Source organism: Rhea pennata, chromosome 2, assembly GCF_028389875.1.
Source record: "Rhea pennata isolate bPtePen1 chromosome 2, bPtePen1.pri, whole genome shotgun sequence".
NCBI classification, from domain to species: Eukaryota; Metazoa; Chordata; class Aves; order Rheiformes; family Rheidae; genus Rhea; species Rhea pennata.
Genome location: NC_084664.1, coordinates 164681448 through 164703494, shown reverse-complemented (window position 1 = coordinate 164703494; position 22047 = coordinate 164681448). Strand labels below are relative to the sequence as shown.

At 44.6% G+C, this 22047-nt stretch overlaps 1 protein-coding gene across 21 annotated transcripts in view; it reads right to left on the bottom strand.

Annotated features, from left to right (window-relative positions):
* SCRIB (scribble planar cell polarity protein) overlaps positions 1–22047 on the bottom strand; it is a 118044-nt gene that overhangs the window by 7725 nt on the left and 88272 nt on the right. For 9 of the 21 annotated variants that reach the window (XM_062570797.1, XM_062570800.1, XM_062570807.1 and 6 more), the window contains 12 exons: positions 18211–18261; positions 17575–17616; positions 16566–16691; positions 14684–14791; positions 12170–12217; positions 11767–11926; positions 10619–10787; positions 8791–8880; positions 8277–8465; positions 2112–2251; positions 1681–1718; positions 700–774 (listed from right to left, as the gene is read on the bottom strand). In XM_062570797.1, the coding sequence (XP_062426781.1) occupies positions 700–774; positions 1681–1718; positions 2112–2251; positions 8277–8465; positions 8791–8880; positions 10619–10787; positions 11767–11926; positions 12170–12217; positions 14684–14791; positions 16566–16691; positions 17575–17616; positions 18211–18261 (1236 nt within the window). The other 12 variants (XM_062570803.1, XM_062570817.1, XM_062570813.1 and 9 more) reach the window with 8 other exon arrangements.

Genomic DNA, 22047 nt, shown 5'->3' with positions numbered 1-22047 from the left:
ATGTAATCAGTCAATGACAGACTCAGACAAATAAGAGGTAGATCACAGGAATGACACAGCAGCTTAAATGAAATGAGAATTTTTCTTCCTGAAAGAACCTGGCCAAGGCACTCACCCCACAGTCTGGTGTGCTCTCATCACATGATTATTTCAGAATTCATCTACAGCAGAGTTACAACATATGGCAATTTTAAGCACAGCTGTTTCTTTTGCAGGATGCTGGATACGCTCTAGTTTGAAATTAAATTTGCTCCAATTTACAACTTATTGGCACTCAGTTTTGTAGGCTGCCTCTTTTAATTCTCATTTTCACTTTAAAATATTTTAGAATCAATTGATTTGTCTCTAGAAGTTTGCCAGAGTTGCCATGGGCTTGTATCATGCTCAAAGGTGGTGACCTTAAAAGCACTGAGAAATAATGCTCTAAGGTGAAGATATATTTGCAAAGGCTTTGTCAATAGTTTTAAAACCATATGGATCAATTTCTTCACAATCCCACTTGAATGAAGTCTCCAGGAATAACTGAATTATATGGTATGGCTGGTCATCATTGCCTCCTACACAGACAGGATCTCTGAAGAGGGCTTCCTCAAGGGGTTCAACCTCTGCTCTAAGTCATCACTGTACTTGCAGGCACTACCATCAAATCAGGCTCTAACCAATCTAGTAGATGGCAGGAATTCAGCATGCAGTTTATACCTGGATTTCGTAAACAGGTTTGGAAGAAGGAATAGCAGCAAATTCCCGGTAGTCAAACTTCTTTTCAGACAGGGACTAGAAAGGACAGCAAGAAGCGAAATAGAGAAGAAAGAGTAAGGGGAGAGGAATGGACAAAAAAAAACAGTTGCAAGCAGAGTGATTTATACAGAGACAAAAGCAGAGGCAGAGCATCATTCTCAGTGCCAAGGCATGCCTGAATACAGTCTCTGAAAATGAGGCTTCTCTGGGACATTGTATTTCATCTCTTCCGGCTGGATACAGTCTCTGAAAATGAGGCATTTCTCGGACATTGTCTTTTATCTCTTCCGGTATCAAGACACGGGCTGCCAAGTTGCAGAGAAGGCATTATGTGCTCCATAATGTGCAGCAAGCTGCACATCAAGTTAGGTGACAACCCTATTTTCATAAAAAATTAGTGACAAGATTTCTGATAGCTTTAGCAAAGCCAGGATTTCAATCCAGATTTGGCTCTACAGTGTGACCTTGGGCAAAGCTGTGTCCCCTCTGTGCAGCTGTTCCCACTCTTCTGTCTATCTTACTAATTTTGGAAGCTATCTGCAACAATCCTGTTGCATTTACACTGTATCTAGAAAAAGCAAGATGCCGATTTCAGCTGGACTTCTCAGTTTTATGCTATGACATCTCTGGAATGAAAGGCTTTCTGAATACAGAGATGGAGGAAAAAAAATGATAAGAAAGGGGTGGAATAATAAAACAGGGAAACAGAAACCAGACACTAAAACTCAGTTGTTAAAAATGGAGATGCTTCTAGCAATGGGTATGTCAGAGTTCCATGCAAGATGCCCTCATCACCATTTGGCACATCATGCAACCAGACCTGGGTAAAGTATTTAAGTAGGGATCCTGTGGACCAGATGTATGATCTACGCCCCAAGTCAGTGACTGACAAATCCCAGAATTATAGGCAAAATAACAAAAATAAGCAGAAGCATCTCATACCAGCCTTCCTGGAGAAGTGACATTCCTGGGGCTGCAGTCTGCAAAATAAGATGTGAAAGCACTATTTAGGGAATGGTTCTATTACACACAGCACTTCCCCTGCCATTTAGCAACACGTAAGTGTAATAAAAGACTATGCTGAGGAAAGAGATGGCCTCCTCAGCACAAGAACCTCTTTCCTGTCTTTGTGGTCATGATGCTGGGTTTTCTTTTGCTCTGGTCCCTGGAACCATACCCGAGATGTTTAAGTCTCTTTTCTATAGATCAGGACTATCTCCTATGCTGAGAGATGTCATATGCCCAAAAGGACCTTCCAGTCTCAACAGAATGAGACAACTGTTTTCAACAGGTTGTTTTGGATCACAAGAAAGAGGCTTAGCTAGAGAAGCAGTAACTTTTATTCCTCAGAGATAGGAATAGCTATACAATACCTTCAAGCGGTGTTGGTGATGGGGTAGGAACAGGTGATGGTGATTCTGCCAGTTGCTCCAGAGTGCTGCGCTTTTTTCCCTCCTTGGACTTAGCAATAACCATTTGGGCTTTAAGAGCATCCTGTTCAAGTGACTTCATCCTGCCTCAGAAAGAAGCCGTGGAGAGAAACAGACATCACACGTTGTCATCTCGGTAACATCTAATACCTTCTTCTATACCAAGCAGCCAGACCACAGACAACAGGTTGAGTGCAAAAAGGTGGAATTAGCACATTAGCCTTTGGCTTCCCGAGCAAGACAGACTTTCATAGTAGGAAGGAACAGCTTGGTTTGCTGTCATCAGACGTTAATATCTTGAAAAACGCACCATCAAATGCCCTGAAAAGACAGAACCTAGAACTAAGCACCAACCCTCTGAGAAGCTGTAGGCCTTTCTGGAGGTGTCCTATATGATGGGAGAGCAACCCAAGTTAGGAAGGAGGAAGGCAAACTGTCTAGCCTCAAATGAGGAGGATCAGTTTTCACGGGCTTTAGTCTCTTCTGTGTTCTCACTATGTTTTATCTTAACCCTCTTCTGCCAGGATTATGAGCTACCTAAGAAAATGTGGGTTCAGCTCTCAGAAATGTCTGCTTCCCAAATATCAGACAAGCCCTGCACCCCTCCATCTCACTCTCATTGAGATAAATGCCGGTAGTCTGTGGGACCTCAGCAAAATGAATACTAAAATTTTCTCCCTAGCTCTAACAAGACACAGCTGGGAGCACTGAACTAGGATACAGGGATTGTTGAACATGCAGCTGGCAGGAGAGGGGCTGTGCACACCTGGATTGGTTTCCTGACCCCGAGATTCTTGAGACGTGACTCTGCATTGGACTAGGCATCTGAGCTGGCCTGGCCCCAGGAGCAGGTGCCCACTGTCGGGATTGGTACAACTTCCTGGCCAGGTCCTGCTCGTACTGTTTAATACTGTCTTCAAGAGCTGAGGATCTGAGGAGGAGGAGGAGGAAGAGGAGGAAGAAGAGGAGAAAGAAGAAGAGGAGATGATGATGATGAACATCACAGCAGACTAGCACAGGGAAAGAAAGAAACAGATACAGGAACATACCCTGATGAGAAAAAAAATATGCATCTGATATAGGGGTAGCCTTGATTAAAACAAGCTCTTATATCTGATCTTATCCAACACCAACTGCTGCAGAAGCAGGAACCTGCAGAGGGCAATCTGGGATGACATGCTTAGAAGTGTTAGCCTTTACAGCCTCAGCATCTAGGGACTGCCCTCCTCATGTGCTGGGAAAAGATGACTAGAAAGGCCCAGCAGACCAACAGAAATGGCCCAGTAGGTAGTTGCAAAGGGTGTGCATGTTTGAAGCTGACTGAGTACAAGACATGATTGTGTGTGTGTGTGTGCACGCACATAAGCACAAATGCACACACATTTGGACAGTTATTAGTGTACATTTGCATACACATATCTGACCATCTGTTAGCATGAACCCTTGCTTGACCCTGAGAAAAATGGATGCGAAGTGGACATCAGGAGGGAGTTGTATTTGCCACAGGCCCTAGAACACATGCAACCAAAAAGGCAAGCGCATTCACAAAGAGCACTTGCATGTTGGGAAGACTCCCAAGATACATACAGCTCTTTCTAGACACCTTCTGTCCCTTCTGGATATGTGCCTGTACCTTCTCAATCATACTCTTCCTATGGCATGAATGCTAGTAGTTGTTTGTGTGCTCAGACCACTTATGTAGCATGGGTCTCAACATCTTTGTCCCTAAAAAGCACTTGTGGGGGAGGGGGGAAGAGATAGGCAGGCACACATGTCCTGGCATGGCACAGATGACAGTACATAAAAGGAAAACCCAAGAACATGCAAACGGATGGGGTCAGGATTGGGGTCAGGGTATAGCACACAGACCAGAGAAGTGGAAAGAATCACAAGATAGAAGTTTAGAAAGAAAATAATAAAGTCAGTGGCATACATTTTAAAAAAATATGTTAGTGAGGCTGTGGCAACATACACAGGGCAACCTAGTCCTCCTTCCCAAACAGCACATGTGGTACTGCCTGGGGATCTCTGGAACAAAGACATCAGCCCTGGCTGCCTGCCATAAACCCACTGTGCCTGCTCAGCTTTAGAAGACAGGTCCTAAGAACAGCTCATCCTGGGAGATGTGAGGTAGGAGGGGACATCCAGCACACACTGAGCTTAAGTGTCCATCCTTGGCTTACAGAAAGGATTGTTATGGTGAATGACTGATTCCTGCCAATGCCAAAATAAGCAAGGCTATAGCCCTAGCCAAGGAATCAGCCAGACCCTTCTCTAAGAACTGAGGAAAATGTAGTATCTTGGAAGGTATTACAAGAAACAAAATGGAACTGAGGACCTGGTCTGCAGAACTTAGAAATCGTAAGACTGGATCTGATACTTGAAAACTAAGGCAGTTGCAAGATCCCTTTAGAATCATAGAATCAGTAAGGTTGGAAGGGACCTCTGGAGATCATCTAGTCCAACCTCCCTGCTCATTAGGGTCACCTACAGCATGTCAGGAAGGGTTGCATCCAGGTAGGCCTTGAATGTCTCCAGAGAAGGAGACTCCACAACCTCTCTGGGAAACCTGTGCCAGTGCTCCATCACTCTCACAGGGAAGAAATTCCCCCTCACCTTCAGGCGGAACTTCCTGTGCTTCAATTTCTGCCCAGTGCCTCTTGTCCTGTCACACGGGACAACTGAAAAGAGTTTGTCCCTGTCCCCTTGACACTCTCCCTTCAGGTACTTATACACATTGATAAGATCCCCCCTCAGCCTTCTCTTCCAGGCTAAACAGGCCCAGCTCTCGCAGCCGTTCCTCATAGGGCAGGTGCTCCAGCCCTCTGATCATCTTTGCAGCCCTACGCAGGATGCTCTCCAGTAGCTCCATGTCTCTCTTGCACTGGGGAGCCCAGAACTGGACACAGTGCTCGAGATGAGGTCTCCCCACGGCTGAGGAGAGGGGCAGGATCACCTCCCCCGACCTGCTGGCAACACTCTTCCTAACACACCCCAGGAGACCATGTGCCTTCCTGGCCACAAGGGTACATTGCTGGCTCATGGATCTTTTAGCATGCAACTCCTACACCTGAATGGCTCTTCCTTCACTAGTTCATTTTCCACAAACAAAATATGCTTAAAAGGGATGAGACTGAAGGTTTGGAATGCAGTGATTTCCATTTTGCATTCAGTAGACATGACCACTACACTCAACACTCACTAATCTTTCTATCAGTGCAATGCAAAAATTTTATTGTGCCCTATGCAATTTCAGCAAATATCCAGCTGAAACAGAACCAAAGGCAGGTGTATGGTAGTGTTACAAGAGTCAATAATACTAACATTTCAAAAAATGCTGTTTTATTTTTCAGCATCAGAAGTGTCTTTATCTGCTGGCAACAGCAGCAAGCTCTTGTAGGAATACAGACTCTTGAGGCAATTGGTGCACATGCTATGATATATGAGCAGTGTTCTCATAGTTACTTTGCTTTCAAAGGTTTGTATTTTGGGCAATGTCATGGTCTTCCATTCTATATCTATCTTAAATAAAATTTTTATTCTAGCATTTTCTGGATGTTTTCATGTTCAGGTTTAGGAAGAAATCAGAGCTGATACTACTTCATACTGCCTGCCCTGTAGTATGAGGAGATACACATGGGAAATGAAGGCATGAGGGAGAGAAAAGCATGGGGTCCTAATTGGGAAGGGATGAGGAATCAGAATCTATCACCTCTCAAAGCATAGTCAAGTTAATTTTCAGACAGCTGCCTAACAGCCAACTTCTGTTTGCTAGGTCAAATACAAAAAATTCAACAGTGGAGCATTTTTTTAGGTGCAAAAATTGAAGAGTAACTCTCTGCTAGATGTCTGCTCCTGCTGACTCTGTGGTGCTTATACACTATCATATTGACCTTCAGCTTTTATGCGTTTATGCTTATAGCTTCCCTGCGAGACAGAGAAGTGCTATTACTGTCATCTCACAGGAGTGCATCTGCAGCACAGTGAGATCCAGTGATCTGTCCAAGGTCAAAAGGAACTATAGGGCAGAGCAAGAATTTGGATCTGGTCATCTGAGTCTCAGCCCAACCTCTTCTAAGCAACGATTTGTAAGCACGTATTAGCTCTCCAACACCTACCCAACTTGTAGCCCTACAATGCAAGGACACTGCCTCTATTCCAGCAAGAACAGTTCACAAATCCTCTTCCATTTGTTAAGGTACAGGAAAAAGGGTTGTTCTTCACATAATACTTTGTAGTCATTGGTTCTGCATGATCTCTCAGGAGAAACAGTTTGCTTAATAATAATCACTTAATTTGTCCAAATATATACTTCAAACATTTTTTTTCAGTTTTTGAGTTAGATTTTCTCTCTTGGCTGCTTTAGAGGATTTGTTTTTGAATAATTTTTAAGTTACATGAAAATCCATTCTGCTCAGAAAATATACTCTAAAAAAGATAAAAACATTTCATTCTCCATTAAAAAATAGGACAGAAATCCATGCTTAACGTGAAAACACAGGACCTCATTTGTAAATGATGCTACCTGAAAACATGTGAAACTGAAACCACGAGAACAGCAGCAACTAGAACAGGCATGAAATGCCAAATAAAGCACAATATGCAGCAAGTCAGAGCAGCAGATACAGTGCTATAATTTCTGGCCTTCATTACAGGCTGGAACAGTAGCATAGGGAGAAAACAATCGTAACAGCACACTATGGTAAGACATTGACTCATTGCTGTGCCTGTATCTAGGCATCTCCATTAATGGGGGGCAGAAGGATAAGAGATTGAGTAAAAAACACAGAATAATTTGTGTTGGGAAGGACCTCTGGAGGTCACCTGGTCCAAAAGCTGCTCAAAGCAGGGTCAGTTTCGAAGGCATATTAAGTATGCTACAATACGCCAGAACTCAATCTCTTCTAAGTTAAGGTTTCATACAACAGATAGGCTTTTCAGTAACCTGTTCAGTGCTTCAGAAAAAAATTTCCAATGGATAGACAGATCTGGCTGCAAACTCTTTCAAGACAAAAGAGTTGGAGCACACCAAAAATTTTTTTCCCCAAAGACAAGAGCTTTGGTACTGGAAACATTAGTTCAATCCAGCTCTAAATAAACCATAAACAGATGCATTTTATGATATCCAAATGACAATAGGACACTTCATACTCTCAAAGCCCTAGATAATCAGCCAACTCTCATCGTTGAAGGTTGCACCATTCATTTCTTCATCCACGGAACCTTCTCAGAAGGAGGCAGCACCATTGTCCTTTCTGTCTGGGCACAAACACTGGAATTGCAAGGTGATATCACAACTCAGGGCAATCCCTCCAGTGTCCTATCTAACAGGTTGGCAAGGATGAATCTCTAGCAGCCCTGTTCCTCTGAAGATCTCATTCAAACTCCAAAAGAGACTGGTTTCAGATTATCCTTTGAATAGCCTGCTACTGAACACTCAGGGAAGAAAACTGTAATTAGTTTTAGGAGCAGCTTGGCCACTTTTTGAAAGGAATTATGTGATGTAGTAAAGGCTTAGACTAGCTTCCAGTCTTAAGTTCTGAGGTAGGAAGTTCTCTCTCCCTAAACAATTGTTTAACTATGTGTTCATAGCTGAAGAAGCAGCTGGATAAAATTATCTAAGTCTTGCTAACTTCTTGGCTTCAGCAAGTTTTCCAGTCTAGTAACATCAAATACAAGAAGTGCTCTTTCCCTTTTTCATTTTTCAAGCTGTTGCCTTGCAGCTTCACTAAATATCATCTTCACATTACAAAAGAGCTGAGGAGCTGTCTGTTGAGAGGAAAGGGATACATTCACTATCATATAGGTGTGTTTGAGCCATGTTTTTTATAAAACTCCACTGTCCTCATAACTGTGCAAGCGCTGTTGAAATGTAAGAGAGACATCTCACTCATGCACCTGTCAGAAGCAGATACGCTCAGTCAGGCAGTGGGTGCTTTACACTATTTGAATAGAAGCGATGTGCTACAACAGCCTCCTCTAACATCTGTCTTAGGAAGGCTTGTATGTTCCCTGTATTTAATACCACAGATTCTGAAAGACACACAGCAGCAATCTTCTTCATGAACTAGCCTACTGAAGAGAATAGGCAAGATTCTTCTGTCTCACCGTGCTGCTCTCCACATTGCTCGTTTCTCTGCCTCCAGAGCACGACGCTCTGCTGGAGAAAGTTCCTTCTCCTGACCACTCAGGAGCTCAGGACTCTGCATTCTCAGTCGCTCCTGGTGACGCCGTTCAGCTTTGGCTGTCCTCACAGGTGCCACTGCATCCCCTCCTCCAAGATATAATGGACTTAACCTGGGGAGAGAGAAGCAGTGAGAGACAGGCTGACCTGATCCACCACAGCACTATCTGCCTGTTCTTCTGAAGATAATGATGAACATTCCCATCAACTGTCCTGTACCACATCCAGGTTCAAGAACATCACTTTGAGAGATGGAAGACACACACAGAACACAAGTCAGTTACAACAAAGGTCAGTTACTCCTAAAAAGCTGGTTCCAAGCAGTTTCCCCTTTTCCACTAAATCCTTTTTTTTATGTCCCGTATCTGCTGAAAAGCAGAAGCTGCCTGCTTCATCATCTGGCAGCTCTTAGGCAAAGGACATTGCTTATCCACCTACCCAGACACAGAGCTGGTTCTCTGCTCTGACTTGATTCCCTCTTCCAGCGAATTCCTCTGTGAGCTGCTGTTCTCACTGGCTTCAGAGAGTCTAGAGCAAAACAAGCATGTCAGCTAATGGTACTAGAGGCTGGCATACCCAGAGAATATTCAGAACAGATCCAAGCCCCAGGAAGCAACAGCTAATTCAGACTGAAGATATGGTTTTGGAGAGACTTGAGTTTTTGCTCAGCAGGTCTATCTCCAATACTGCAAATGTTTCCTTCCTTGTTGGTCTCATACAGTTCAAGCTCTCCCTATCTAACCTCAGAATTCATTTTCTTCATTTGGAGGTCAACCATGCCCCTTCCACTAACACACATACATACACACACAGACACACTTAATGCACTGTACTTGCTGACAAGTTCTTCCACAGTTCTAGCTTGGCTCTTCCCAGTTGCCATTATGGAACTGGCAGCCTAGCTGCTTCCTGCTTTTCCTTTGTTGATATCAGATCTGCATGAATGTTAACAAAGGATGATGCTCCTGCTTTTGTAAATGAATGCAAGCCTGGGGTAAGGACAAATCCTGAGTGATCCCATAGCACTGATTCTCAGTGTAACCAGTCCATGCACAATTGCATGACATTTTGAGGATTTATGCTCACGATCAAATTACTGCACACATCAGATCAGATCAGCTGAGCTGTAGTTACCATCTGCAATCTTAAGTTGTGGCACATGCAGACACTACTCAGTTTGACCTGAAATTAAAGGAGATCATACAAACCCACATCACCTGTTTTCCATCACCTGTTTTCCACAGGTTAAGAACATGCACACAGTTACTGTAGCACTGCATTTTAGCCCTTACTTTTACTGTTCGAATTTATATTGACTGAATTCTAGCTTCTGTTCTAGCATGACAAAAATATTTCAGAAAAACACAAATTCAGTCTACTCCTTTGTCTGAGCATAAATAATATGCAACTGAAAGTCTTATATCAATAGTTGCCTACCCTTATACAGATAAGCACTGGTAGTTGCAGGCTGCCCCACCCTCAGAGCTTTCCCTTGTAAATTCATTGCTGACTGAGCAAAGCAATCTGAGGGAGCCAAACTTAGCACTCTCTAACCTCCTATGTTTCATTATGCAAAAGGCAGGGATAGGAGAAGCCTTCACATCAAACTAAGCAGTTGGTCTGCATTGAACTGCTTTCTTTAGAGTTGCCAAGTAATCAGTTAAGGGCAGCACAGAAAGTAGAAGGTCTAACTGTATTCATGTTGTGAGAAGTTCCTCAACAGAGAGAAGAGAGAAACAAAGGAGAGAAATAAGACTCAAAATGACAGGATGAGTGCTTTCAGCCACTGCAAGGCTGACAATTAAAATGTTTGTGAGAAGAAGAATGTCTTACCATAGACTCAGAAGAGAGAGTCAGACAAGGGCAAGTCCAAAAGCAGAAGGTTCAGCTTTAATCTACCACAGTTTTATTTTTATCTGAGGTCTTATGAGAAGTCTGTTCTCATTCCCCAGCTGTATGGTCAAGAATAAGGAAAACAACATCAAGGCAACCTGGAGAACAAGTCCAGGAGGACTGGGAAACAAAACCTCAAAAGAGCAAAGCTGGGGCAGGTTTAGCATCACAGCTTATCCTGATTTAGCCACTTCTGCAAATCAGCGGTTCTAAATACTCATGTGCAGAACTGAAGGAGCTATTCTGAAAAGAGCTGGGAAAAAATGGCATATTGCCCATTTCTATCTCCAAGAGGAGATGCTGTCCAGCCCTCTTCCTTGAAAATTACTGATGTTAGGATACTGCTGTGTACTGAGCTAGCAGTCTGCCTTACCGAGTTGCTGGGACCTGGATGCTCCTTCCATTTAGCCTCTCAATCTTGTATTCTACTCCTTCAATGATGACACTGGACTGCAGGCTCATATCAGGTGCCTGTTTTACCATCTCATCCTCTTCCCCCTCTTCTTCCAACAGAAGGGCACGTTTCTGCTGCAGTTTTCGGGCTGCAAAAATAACAAAGGCTCACCTTAGAGCATGAAGTGCTCAGTAAACCCCATAGGGATGCAATCTGTGGGCAGGTCCTTATGCTTATCGTCCTGCAGACTTCCACTGTTTAAAGTCTATATCCTCTCCACAGATGTATTTATTTCTCCTCCACTCCATTAATGCCTCAGATTTAATAAGTTCCACACCATTTCTTCTATCCCTTCTTCCTTATTCACTGAACTTTTCTCCTACAACTCTCTGGAGTTATAATTTCAAAGACTTTCACTTCTCAGCATTCCTAGACTCTCTACAGAATAAAGGTTTTCCAGCAGCTCATCATGTTGAGTTTATTTATCCTCAGACTGGAAGTTGTGTGCAGACCCTTTTACCTCTTCCCCAAGAATGGAAAGCCCTAAGAATCTGCACACACATGTGCTGTGCCTGATCTTTTCATCTGCCTCCTTGAGGGAATACAGCCTGGAGTGCCAGTGACAGGACCCTACATAGGGCATTGAACCACTGGGAACCATCAGGCAGGCAGACACACAAATCACAAGAGGATGAGAGACAAAAGGGGCCAGCGAGCAGGCTGTTCTCTACAGACTCCTACAAGCACACAGGTATTCTGACCTATTACAAAGTAATATTGCTGCTTATCCTGTTCTATTAAGTGTTTTTAGAATCACTGAATGGTTGATGTTGGCAGGGACCTCTGGAGATTATCTAGTCCAACCCCCTGCTCAAGCAGGGTCACCCAAAGCAGGCTGCCCAGGACCCTTTCCAGCAAGCACCTCCACCAGTCCGCGTGGTAACAGTGTAGCATCTACACAACTCCTTAAACTTCAAGTACTTCAATCTATCACCAAGCTTTATTAACAACTACTCATTGGCTTTTGGAGGTGTTGGATTCCTGGTGTGTGCCCTCTCACTTGGCTTCCACTCAGAAAGAATTCACTGGAATTGGCCAAGTTTCCTTGGCCACAGATTCTAACATACCTTCTTCCTCCTTCATCTTCTTCAAGTCATCCTCTCCTACCAAGGAGACACGTTTGGGAGGCTTATCCTTCTGCTGTTGCTTCACCTCAATCTCAAAATACTTCTGCCTCTCACGGAAGGATCGCTGCTCTGGGCTGTGCAGTCCACTTGGCTGTGGCACCTGTGACAACCACACCAGGCACACTGTCTATCCAGCAACTAACCCAAATCCCTCTTCCCACATATCCCCAGCATGAGTGCCTCACCTCTGCCCACCCCAGCCACATCCCCAACACCCACATGCTCTCTCCACCCCAGCCATCCCTGCATTCCCACATCAGGATCCCATTTCCATGCTCACAGTCCTAAAAGACTGAATTGCAGGAGTCCCCATCCTACTTCCAGATCCACCAACAGAACTCACCTCCTGGGCACTTTTGGGTTTCTCTGTGCTGGTCTGAACAGGCAATTCCTAAGAATACAGAGAAATTTGTATGTTCTGAAAAGATGGTTCTCTATCAGCATTCCTTTTTCTTTCTCTCTTTCTCTCAAATGGGAGGAGGACGGGGGATAGCACAAGACAGAGCAACAGCACACATGCAATACAGACAAAGACAGTGACAGACAGAGACAGTGAATCACTAAATGGTTAAGATTGGAAGGGACATCTGGAATCATCTAGTCCAACTCCCCTGCTCAGGCAGGGTCACCTAGAGCACGTTACACAGGACCACATCCAGGTGGGTTTTGAATATCTCCAGAGAAGGAGATTCCACAACCTTTCTGGGCTAACCTGTTCCAGTGATCTGTCACCCTCACAATAGAGAAGTTTTTCCTCATAGTCAGGTGGAACCGCCTGTGTTTCACTTTATGAAAGTGAAACACAGGCACCACTGAAAAGAATCCAGCCCCATCCTCTCGACACCTTCCCTTCAGGTTGCTTGCACATGTTGATAAGATCTCCCCTCAGGCTTCTCTTCCCCAGGCAGAAGAATCTCAGCTCTCACAGCCTCTCCTCATACGACAGATGCTCCAGTCCTCTGATCAGCTTTGCAGCCCTATGCTGAACTCTCTCCAGTAGCTCCATGTCTCTCTTGCACTGGGGAGCCCAGAACTGGACACATTACTCCAGATGAGGCCTCACCAGGGCTGAGGAGAGGGGCAGGGTCACCTCCCTCGACCTGCTGGCAATGCTCCTCTTAATGCACCGCAGGAGACCATTGGCTTTCTTGGCCACAAGGGCACATTACTGGCTCTTGACCAACTTCCTGTGCACCAGGACTCCCAGGTCCTTCTCTGGAGAGCTGCTTCCCAGCAGGTCATCCTTCAGCCTGTCCTGTTGCATGGGGTTATTCCTTCCTAGGTGCAGGACTTTGTTGAACTTCAGGAGGTTCCTCTCCGCCCAATTCTCCAGCCTGTCTAGGTCTCCCTGAATGGCACACAGCCTTTCGGTCTATCAGGGTTAGGGTTAGATCCACTTTAGACTTGGCTATCATGAGTAATGCAGATTTAACTTAAATTAAGGGTTAAATTAAAAAAAAAAAAAAATTAAAAGGGTGGAAATTGGAAAACATGTGGAAATAGTTAAGTGAAATAAACTGCAGCCAAAGGTTCAGCTTAAGATGGAGAAGCCTTACAATAAAAGATGCAACAACTACCCAAAATTTACCTCAAAGAAATGCAACACTGCCAGGGAAAATGAAATACATTTTTAACAGAATAAAAACTGGAATATTAGAAGGACAACTACATGGACCGGAAAAAGAAATTGATCAATGAAATCTTTCGCAAACCAGAAATCAAAAATGGTAAGGATAAAATGACAACTGTCAAAAATAATTAAAAAATGAGAAACAGTTTTTAAAACTACATAATTGAAAACAAATTGCAAGAAAACAGCAAGGAGACTACCTTCAATTTCAGCTCTATCCAAACTCAATCTAAAAACTAAATTTAATTTTGTAGAACAAGCATGATACCAGTGTGCGTGGGGAGAAAAAAAAAAAAAAAAAAAAGCCAGCAGGTCCAGGGAGGCAATCCTTCCACTCTCAGGCACTTATGAAAGTACATTTGGAGCAGTGTGTCCAGTCTGGGGCTCCCCAGCACAAGAATGACACTAAAAAAATGCAGCAAGTGCAGTGGAGGACCATCAAGATCAAATGATCCTAGGGGGATGGAGCATATGAGGTTACCTAAAGCTACCTAAAGGGGGGTTACATGGAGCATGAGATCAGACTCTTCTCACAGGTGAAAGGTAACAGCCACAAGTTGCAGCAAAGGAAATTCTGATAAAATATATGGAGAAAACTCTTCACAGCAGCAGCTGTCAGACACTAAAAGAGGTTGCCCACAGTGACCACAGAATCTCCATTTTTGGAGACATTCAAAACTCAGCTAGATGGGGCCTGAGTAACCTGATACAACTTTAAATGTGGCCCTGTTTTTCATGGAGGACTGGAGCAGATGACCTCCAAGGGTCTCATCCAGACTAAGTAGTTCTATTCAAATACTTCGAGGGAGGAAGGAGAGGAAAAGGATAATTCTGATTAAGTTAATGAGCAAAAGTTAACCAAACAAATCCTCAGAATGGGTATAGCCTGGCCTTTGAGTCTGTGATTTCAGACATTTCTGTATGTCCAGGTAGGAAGTTTATGCAACAGCATGTAATGTCCTGAAGGACTATCAGGGATGTGAAATTCGATTAGCTTTCAAAACTTAAAATATTTATTGATAGGACTCTGCAGAGTGACCACCTGCAACTTGAGTAGACTCTCAAGTTCCAAGGGACCTCAACATGTCCCTCTCATGGTAGCTTTCTCTGGAGAAAACAAATCACTACCTCCTTCCTACCCTTCTACTTCCCTTGGTCACCTGCAATGCTCAATCTTCTGTATGCTCCACTGCTTGTGTAACATTCCACCCAGTCACCACTAGTTACCTGTGTCTCAAGCAGAGGGTGTGACAAGGGCACTGCTGCAAAGGTCTTGTATGCTTGCTTGACATTGATGGGGATCTCGTCAGGAGAGGGAGGTGAAGGTGGCTTTGGCTACAGGGACAAAGATAAAATGTAAAAGTAACTAGAGATGTATGTCATTAAAAAAAAAAGAGAGAACATGGAGGAAACAGCAGAATCATCAGCCTGCAAAGCCTGAAAAATGGAATATGTAAGGGGCAGTTCCTGCAGCCTTGCGAGGCTGTGAACAGCCTTGTGAGCAGCATGTTGTTTGTATGATATACAGAGTAGTACATGTATTTCCAAAGTACTCAAACTCCTGTTTTATTGCTTGGATGGAGGAAGAATGATAGTTGTGGTGGTACAGGTCCTCACTGACCTGACCAGAATTTTGTGGCTGACCTCCTGGTCAAGGGGCTACATTGCTGTCCTGTTCTTCAAGGATTTTTTCCCAATTCAACCAGTACGTATCTTGAATTAATGGACTTTGGAGCTGGAATAGAGGAGTTCTTGATACTTTACTCTGATCTCTACTTAGGCTGAACAAGCCAATTTAAGTTACTACAGCATGAAAGATAAGCCTCACCTGGCTATTTCTGATAGATCCCTTCCCATGAGGAAGATCCCTCTATCAGTCTCATTCCATTTCTGTTTTTGCAGGAACTATTATACCTCTGTTTATAAAACTGCTAGCATGTACTTCTACACGTTTCAAGGCTAATGGTCACAGCCTCCTAAATCATGAGCTACATCTCATTCAGGGTTCTATAATCTGGAGAAAACTTATCTTTGATCTCAAATTTTCCCTTCATAGAATTTCACTTATTCAAAGAAACATCTGATGAGGTCCAAGAAGACCTTCCTACTGCTTGTCACTTATCTGTGCTGCTCTTTTCCTCTGTCTTTCCTGTGATCCCTTCTCCCATCACAGTCAGCAAAGAAGAAGAGTCAAGATGACTTACTCTAAGCATGACAAAAATGAATGGCGGCAGAGGGAAATGATACCACTGCCTTCCTTTCTACTTCAAACCAAATCCCCTTTAATTACTCTAGTTACTATCTCAGCCTCTGGTCCTTGCAGTTCTTCTTCCTGGACAAAGGCTAAATTATGTTGTTTGATTATGTTCCCTTCTGCCTAGACTGAAGAGCAGCACATCAAGATTAGAACAGAGATTCCAAAATATGTGAATTTTGGCCAGTTATATGGATCAGATACAGCTGTTTGGTTTTGTCTACCAAGCTGGTCTCTAATTTGGTACTGCATTAGGAAGGTATCAATAAAAAGGGAAGGGCTATATTGCAGGTATACAAGTCTGACATGGCAATTCTTACCAAGACAAAGACTGAAATACCTGAATCTTTCTCTCCCATTGACTTACAGCCCTGAGCACATGAATCTTTCAAATTTTGCAAATCACGAAACTTGATACCAGTAAAACGGTATTGGCTTTTGCCCCAAGATTAAAGACTGATACACAGAGGTTCTGAAAGTTTTATGCCTAAGAATGCAGCATCTCATCTACAAATGAGGATCTAAAACTGTAACTGCTTGGCAGATTTCAGCCACAGTTCATCTTCAACAATGCAAACTTCTTGAATGGGTAAGTGAAGACACAAGACAGGTTGGTGAGGCTCATCCCTCTTAGAAAATTGAATGGGATGCACTGACCATGGCTCTGCTTGTTTGGAGTATGGCTTCTTAATTGAGGCATCCAGCCTGATGCAAAATTAAGAACAACCTTAGGAAAGGCGGGTGATATTTAATCTACAAGGAAGGTGTGTTCAGCCTACCCATCAGAAAAAGTGGCACTGTAGTAGCCTAGGACAAAAGACTGAGCTTAGCAAGAAGGAACTGCAGGCCACTTACAGAGTTCTGGATATTGAAGCACGGCTCATGTTGCTGGAAGGGATTGGGGCTGTCCCTGTCCTCCAAATTACGTGAGGCAGCATTCTGTCGCACTCGGGAGAGAGGCTGAATGACGCCTGGTTTGGTCTGCTTGTGCCAATACCACACAACAGGGGAAAGGGCAGAGGAAGAGAAGAAAGGCAGAGAAGAGAAATGAGCAGTTAGGGCAGCAAGATGGCTCTGACATACAAGTGAATAAGGCAAATCCATGCACCTGAGCTCAATTCCTTAGCTAGGCTGTTGACTCCATCTACCAGGCTGGGAGCGAGAGCTACTAAAGCAAACAGCACGCAATGGCTCTGATAGAAGTATTTTGGACAGGCAGAGAGATTCAGACTATTTTTGGGGTAAAGGTGGGGCCAATGGCTAAGTTCAGAACACAAGAATCTGCCATAACAGCAAGCAGCTGCAATGATCAGAGGGATATGGCATGAATATGTCAGAGTTTGGGAGAATAAAAGCATCATGAATGAGAGGTGCAGTTGGGAAACACCAGCCAGGAGCAGGTACTGGCAAAAGCCTAGGGTACAACTGAATTGAGCACCAAATAGGGCTCCAGTTAGAAATGCAAACACAAACAGGGGTGAGGAGCAGAGAAAAGTGTCTGAGGTTTGACCTAGATGCCATCACTGTTGGATGTTGTTTGGAAGGAAGAAAACATCAGATACCAGGGAGAGTGGAGGTAGGAATTGAGTGAGCCAGCAAAAACTACGTGAACGAAAGCTGCAAGTGTGAACAGGAATAAAAACTGCGAAACTACTTGCATTAAGCTTTCAAATCAGGAAAATTTAAGGTTTAGTGCATTTGTATAAACTTCAGGTATAGTGGTGGGTTAAAGAAGAGCATATAAGAGCCAATAAGTGAGGCTTTCAGGGCTGGAAGTGAGCACACACAGATAGAAGAGGCAAGCTCTAAATGCAGGAGAAAGCACAGGGACACTACAGTAGGGTCTCATGGCAGATGTACTTACTGATTTGCTGTCATCCTGTGATACAATGAAATTAATGGAAGCCTGAAAACAGGAATAAGGGAAAATTTGTAGTCCATACAGGAACTCTTTTGTTCACCCTGCTCCATATAAAAACAGACATAAAAACTCCCAAATTGACCACCTGCCCCTACCTCATACAGGAGAAAGCCTGGAAGTTCCCCCCTCCCCCCATACCTTGTTCTTCATGAGGAGCACAGCAGAGCCCTCCCACATTAACAGCTTCTCCCAGTTTCTCCTGCAGTGTGAGAAGACACACTGCACTCTCTGTGCAGGCTTGGCCATGGACCACCCCCCGACTCCCTTTCTGCTTCAGCTCAATTTATCCTGGCACTTGTTTATACCCCCTGCCCCTGCTACTGAGCTTGAGCAAAGCCATCAGCACCACAACTTCTCTGCCAGGAAGCATTCACAGATGCCATCTCAGCAGTAGCTAGCAGGGAAAAGCCTCTGGTGTGAGCCTCCTGCCCTGAGATCTGCTCTCCACAAAGCAGGCCCCAGCATACATTAAGCCCAAGAGCTGGAAAGCACAGAGCTGGAGGAAGGGGCTAAGAGCAGCAGTGCCAGGTGAGAGCATCATGGAGCAACGGTGCACACTGCACACTAAGAGGCACTTACAAAGCGGGTCTCCCTGCCTGACAGGTGAACAGGCCGAGGGGTTGCAGGCGCCTGGAGAGGGGCAACGCCAGGGAGAATCATCAGGGGAGAGAATCAGAAAGAAAAACGAAGAGACCAGGTTTCCCATGTGAGAGTTTGAGACAAGCACCTTCTCCCCAATGCAGACATCGCAGTTTCCCAAGCTGCCCAGAGCTGTCAGCGTCCACACACAGCTCCTCACTGTCTGCCACGAAGATGACTCCTCTGCACACACACATGCACACACGTACAACCTCATCATAAAATGGCTCCTTCCCTCCACCCCACCTGCTTCATCCCCCCACCAAAAGCTCATAGAACCCAAGACCAGGCAAGATCATAATCAGGACAAAAAGATTTAATTCCTCTGAAAAATTATTACAAAGTTCTTCGAGTTCTGAAATAAGCCTATAAATCCTGTAAGGATGACAAGAAGTTATATTCATGGAATTTACTTTAAAAATAAATGGAAGCAGAGAATTAGTGATCCAAATCCTTGAAATTTCTCCTCTGGAGCAATAACTTGAAGGTCAGTCTCCTACTCCTACTAGCTATAAGGCTAGTGATTATCTCATGTCCTTCAGTATCTTCTGTTGGACTTGTTCCACTTTATACAAAATTCATTATGCAGAGAGAACTAAATCTACCAAACATAAACTTGCCTGACACATAGGAGACTGCCATTCAAGGCTCTGATCAAGAAAGTATTAAATAATGTAAATGTGACAGAAGGCTCATCTATAGAATGCTGGACTGAGGATGCCATTAGCAAGCCTAACAATTCAGCACTGTAACAGAGTGCCTCTAAGAATGAGTGCCAAAATCATTAATTTATAACAGTCACAGACTAAGCAAGGGGAGAAGATTATCAAAAGTGATACACAGGCCAGATCTCAGAAATGGAGATTTCAAAGCAGTGAGTAATATTGCTAAAGATCTTAAAACGTTAAAATAAAGGAGAAAGTCATGGGATTTTAAGAAATTGACAGAACCTCACATGGCATGCACATTTCTGAACACAGAATTAAAACAGAAAAGCAATAAAAATATATTTTACTTGTTATATTGTATATATGATTGAATGGGTTTCTTAAGCTACAGAATCTAAACGGACGTAATGGAGTACAAATTACAAGTGCTACATAACAGTGAATTTGAGACACCCAGCTTAGAATTGGAAAGGCAAATGCCTGCATTCCTGCACCTGAAAATTGCCACCAGGGTGCTCCAACTCCACAGAATGTATTAGTGATTTTTTTTCTGTTCTTCTCACAGGCCAAGGAGGAGCTGGCTAGTATTCAGACATCACTTCCTTCAAGCTCAAGAGTGGTGAATCCCTACGAGTAAGAAGTGCAGCTAAAGGGGCAGGAGGCCTGCATGGATGAGCAAGGAGCTCCTGGCCAAACTCAGACAGAAGAAGAAAATACACAGAATGTGGAAGAGGGGACAGGCTACTTGGGAAAATTATAGGAATGCAGTCAGAGTATGTAAAGATATGACAAGGAAGGCTAAGGCCCATTTGGAATTGAGTCTGGCAAGGGATGTCAAGGACAATAGGAAGAGCTTCTTCAAATACATCAGTAGTAAGAGCAGGACTAGGGAAAATGTAGGCCCACAACTGAATGGGGCGGGGGCCCTGGTGACAAGGGATACAAAGAAGGCAGAATTACTGAATGCCTTCTTCGCTTCAGTCTTCACTGCTAAGGGCAGCCCTCAGGAATCCCAGAGCCAGGAGACAAGGGAGAAAGACTTTCCTTTGGTTGAGGAGGATCTTCTGGGCAAGCTAGACATCCACAAATCCATGGGTCCTGATGGGATGCACCCACGGGTACTGAGGGAGCTGGTGGATATTGTTGCCAAGCCACTCTCCGTCATCTCTGAAAGCTCATGGAGAACTGGAGAGGTGCCTGAGGACTGGAAGAAAGCCAGTGTCACTCCAGTCTTCAAGAAGGGCAAGAAGGAGGACCCAGGCAACTACAGACCAGTCAGCCTCACCTCCATCCCTGGAAGGGTGATGGAACAGCTCATTCTGGATGTCATCTCCAAGCATATGGAGGAAAAGAAGGTGATCAGGAGTAGTCAGCAAGAATTCATCAAGGAGAAATCCTCCTTAACCAATCTGATCACTTTCTATGATGGCGTGACTGGCTGGGTAGATGAGGGGAGAGCAGTGGAGGTTGTGTTCCTTGACTTCAGCAAGGCTTTTGACACTGTCTCCCACAACATCCTCCTAGAGAAGCTCAGGAAGTGTGGGTTAGACGAGTGGACAGTGAGGTGGATTGAGAACTGGCTGAAAGGCGGAGCTCAGAGGATTGTCATCAGTGGCAGAGTCTAGTTGGAGGCCTGTGGCTAGTGGAGTTCCCCAGGGCTCAGTACTGGGTCCCATCTTCTTCAACTTATTCATCAATGACCTGGACGAAGGGACAGAGTGCCTCCTCAGCAAGTTTGCTGATGATACCAAGCTGGGAGGAGTGGCTGACACACCTGAGGGCTGTGCTGCCATTCAGAGAGACCTGGACAGGCTGGAGAGCTGGGTGGTGAGGAACCTCCTGAGGTTCAACAAGGGCAAGTGCAGAGTCCTGCACCTAGGGAGAAATAACCCTATTAACCAATGTACCAGTACAGACTGGGAAATGACCTTCTGGAGAGCAGCTCTGCAGACAAGGACCTCGGAGTGCTGGTGGATGACAGGTTGACTATGAGCCAGCAAGTGCCCTTGTGGCCAGGAAGGCCAATGGTCTCCTGGGGTGCATTGGGAAGAGTGTTGCCAGCAGGTTGAGGGAGGTGATCCTGCCCCTCTCCTTAGCCCTGGTGAGGCCTCATCTCGAGCACTGTGTCCAGTTCTGGGCTCCCCAGTGCAAGAGAGACCTGGAGCTAGTGGAGAGAGGCCAGCGTAGAGCTACAAAGCTGATCAGAGGGCTGGAGCATCTGCCCTATGAGGAACAGCTGTGAGAGCTGGGCCTGTTTAGCCTGGGGAAGAGACGACTGAGGGGGGAAATCTTATCAATGTGTACAAGTACCTGAAGGGAGGGTGTCAAGGGGACAGGGACAAACTCTTTTCAGTTGTCCCATGTGACAGGACAAGAAGCAATGGGCAGAAATTGAAGTACAGGAAGTTCCGCCTGAAGGTGAGGGGGAATTTCTTCCCTGTGAGAGTGATGGAGCACTGGCACAGGTTGCCCAGAGAGGTTGTGGAGTCTCCTTCTCTGGAGAGATTCAAAGCCCGCCTGGATGCAACCCTGTCTAACATGCTGTAGGTAACCCTGCTTGAGCAGGGGGGTTGGACCAGATGATCTCCAGAGGTCCTTTCCAATTCTGTGATTCTGTAAGTGAGTACACAGTTTCAACCAAAAAGTTTCTACAATCACAGCAGTGACTACTACTAGAAGATAAACCCTCACTGTTGCCATAGGAAATTGGACAAAACAAACCAGTAGACCCCCTGATGCCAAACAGTTTGTCACCAAGGAAGCCTATCCTGACTTAGAAGAGCTGATGATTGCATTAACTACAGTGTAGCCAATTGCAAGGACATGCCATTGAACCTCCAATGGCAAAACACTGATAAGCACATAACTTCAGGGGTATCATGAAAGCTGCCTATGACAAGTTGGAACAAGGGAAATTCCAATCAGACACTATCCAAAACAACCAAAAACTCCATTATAATGAAGGTAGTCAAGGACTGGAGTCCAGAGAGGTGTGGGCTGTGACTGGATATGGCCTTGGGCAGCTTGATTCAACTGGATCTGCTTTGAGAAGGGGCATAGACCAGAGGTCCCTTCCACTTTAAATCATTCTATGAACAGCTATAAGGCC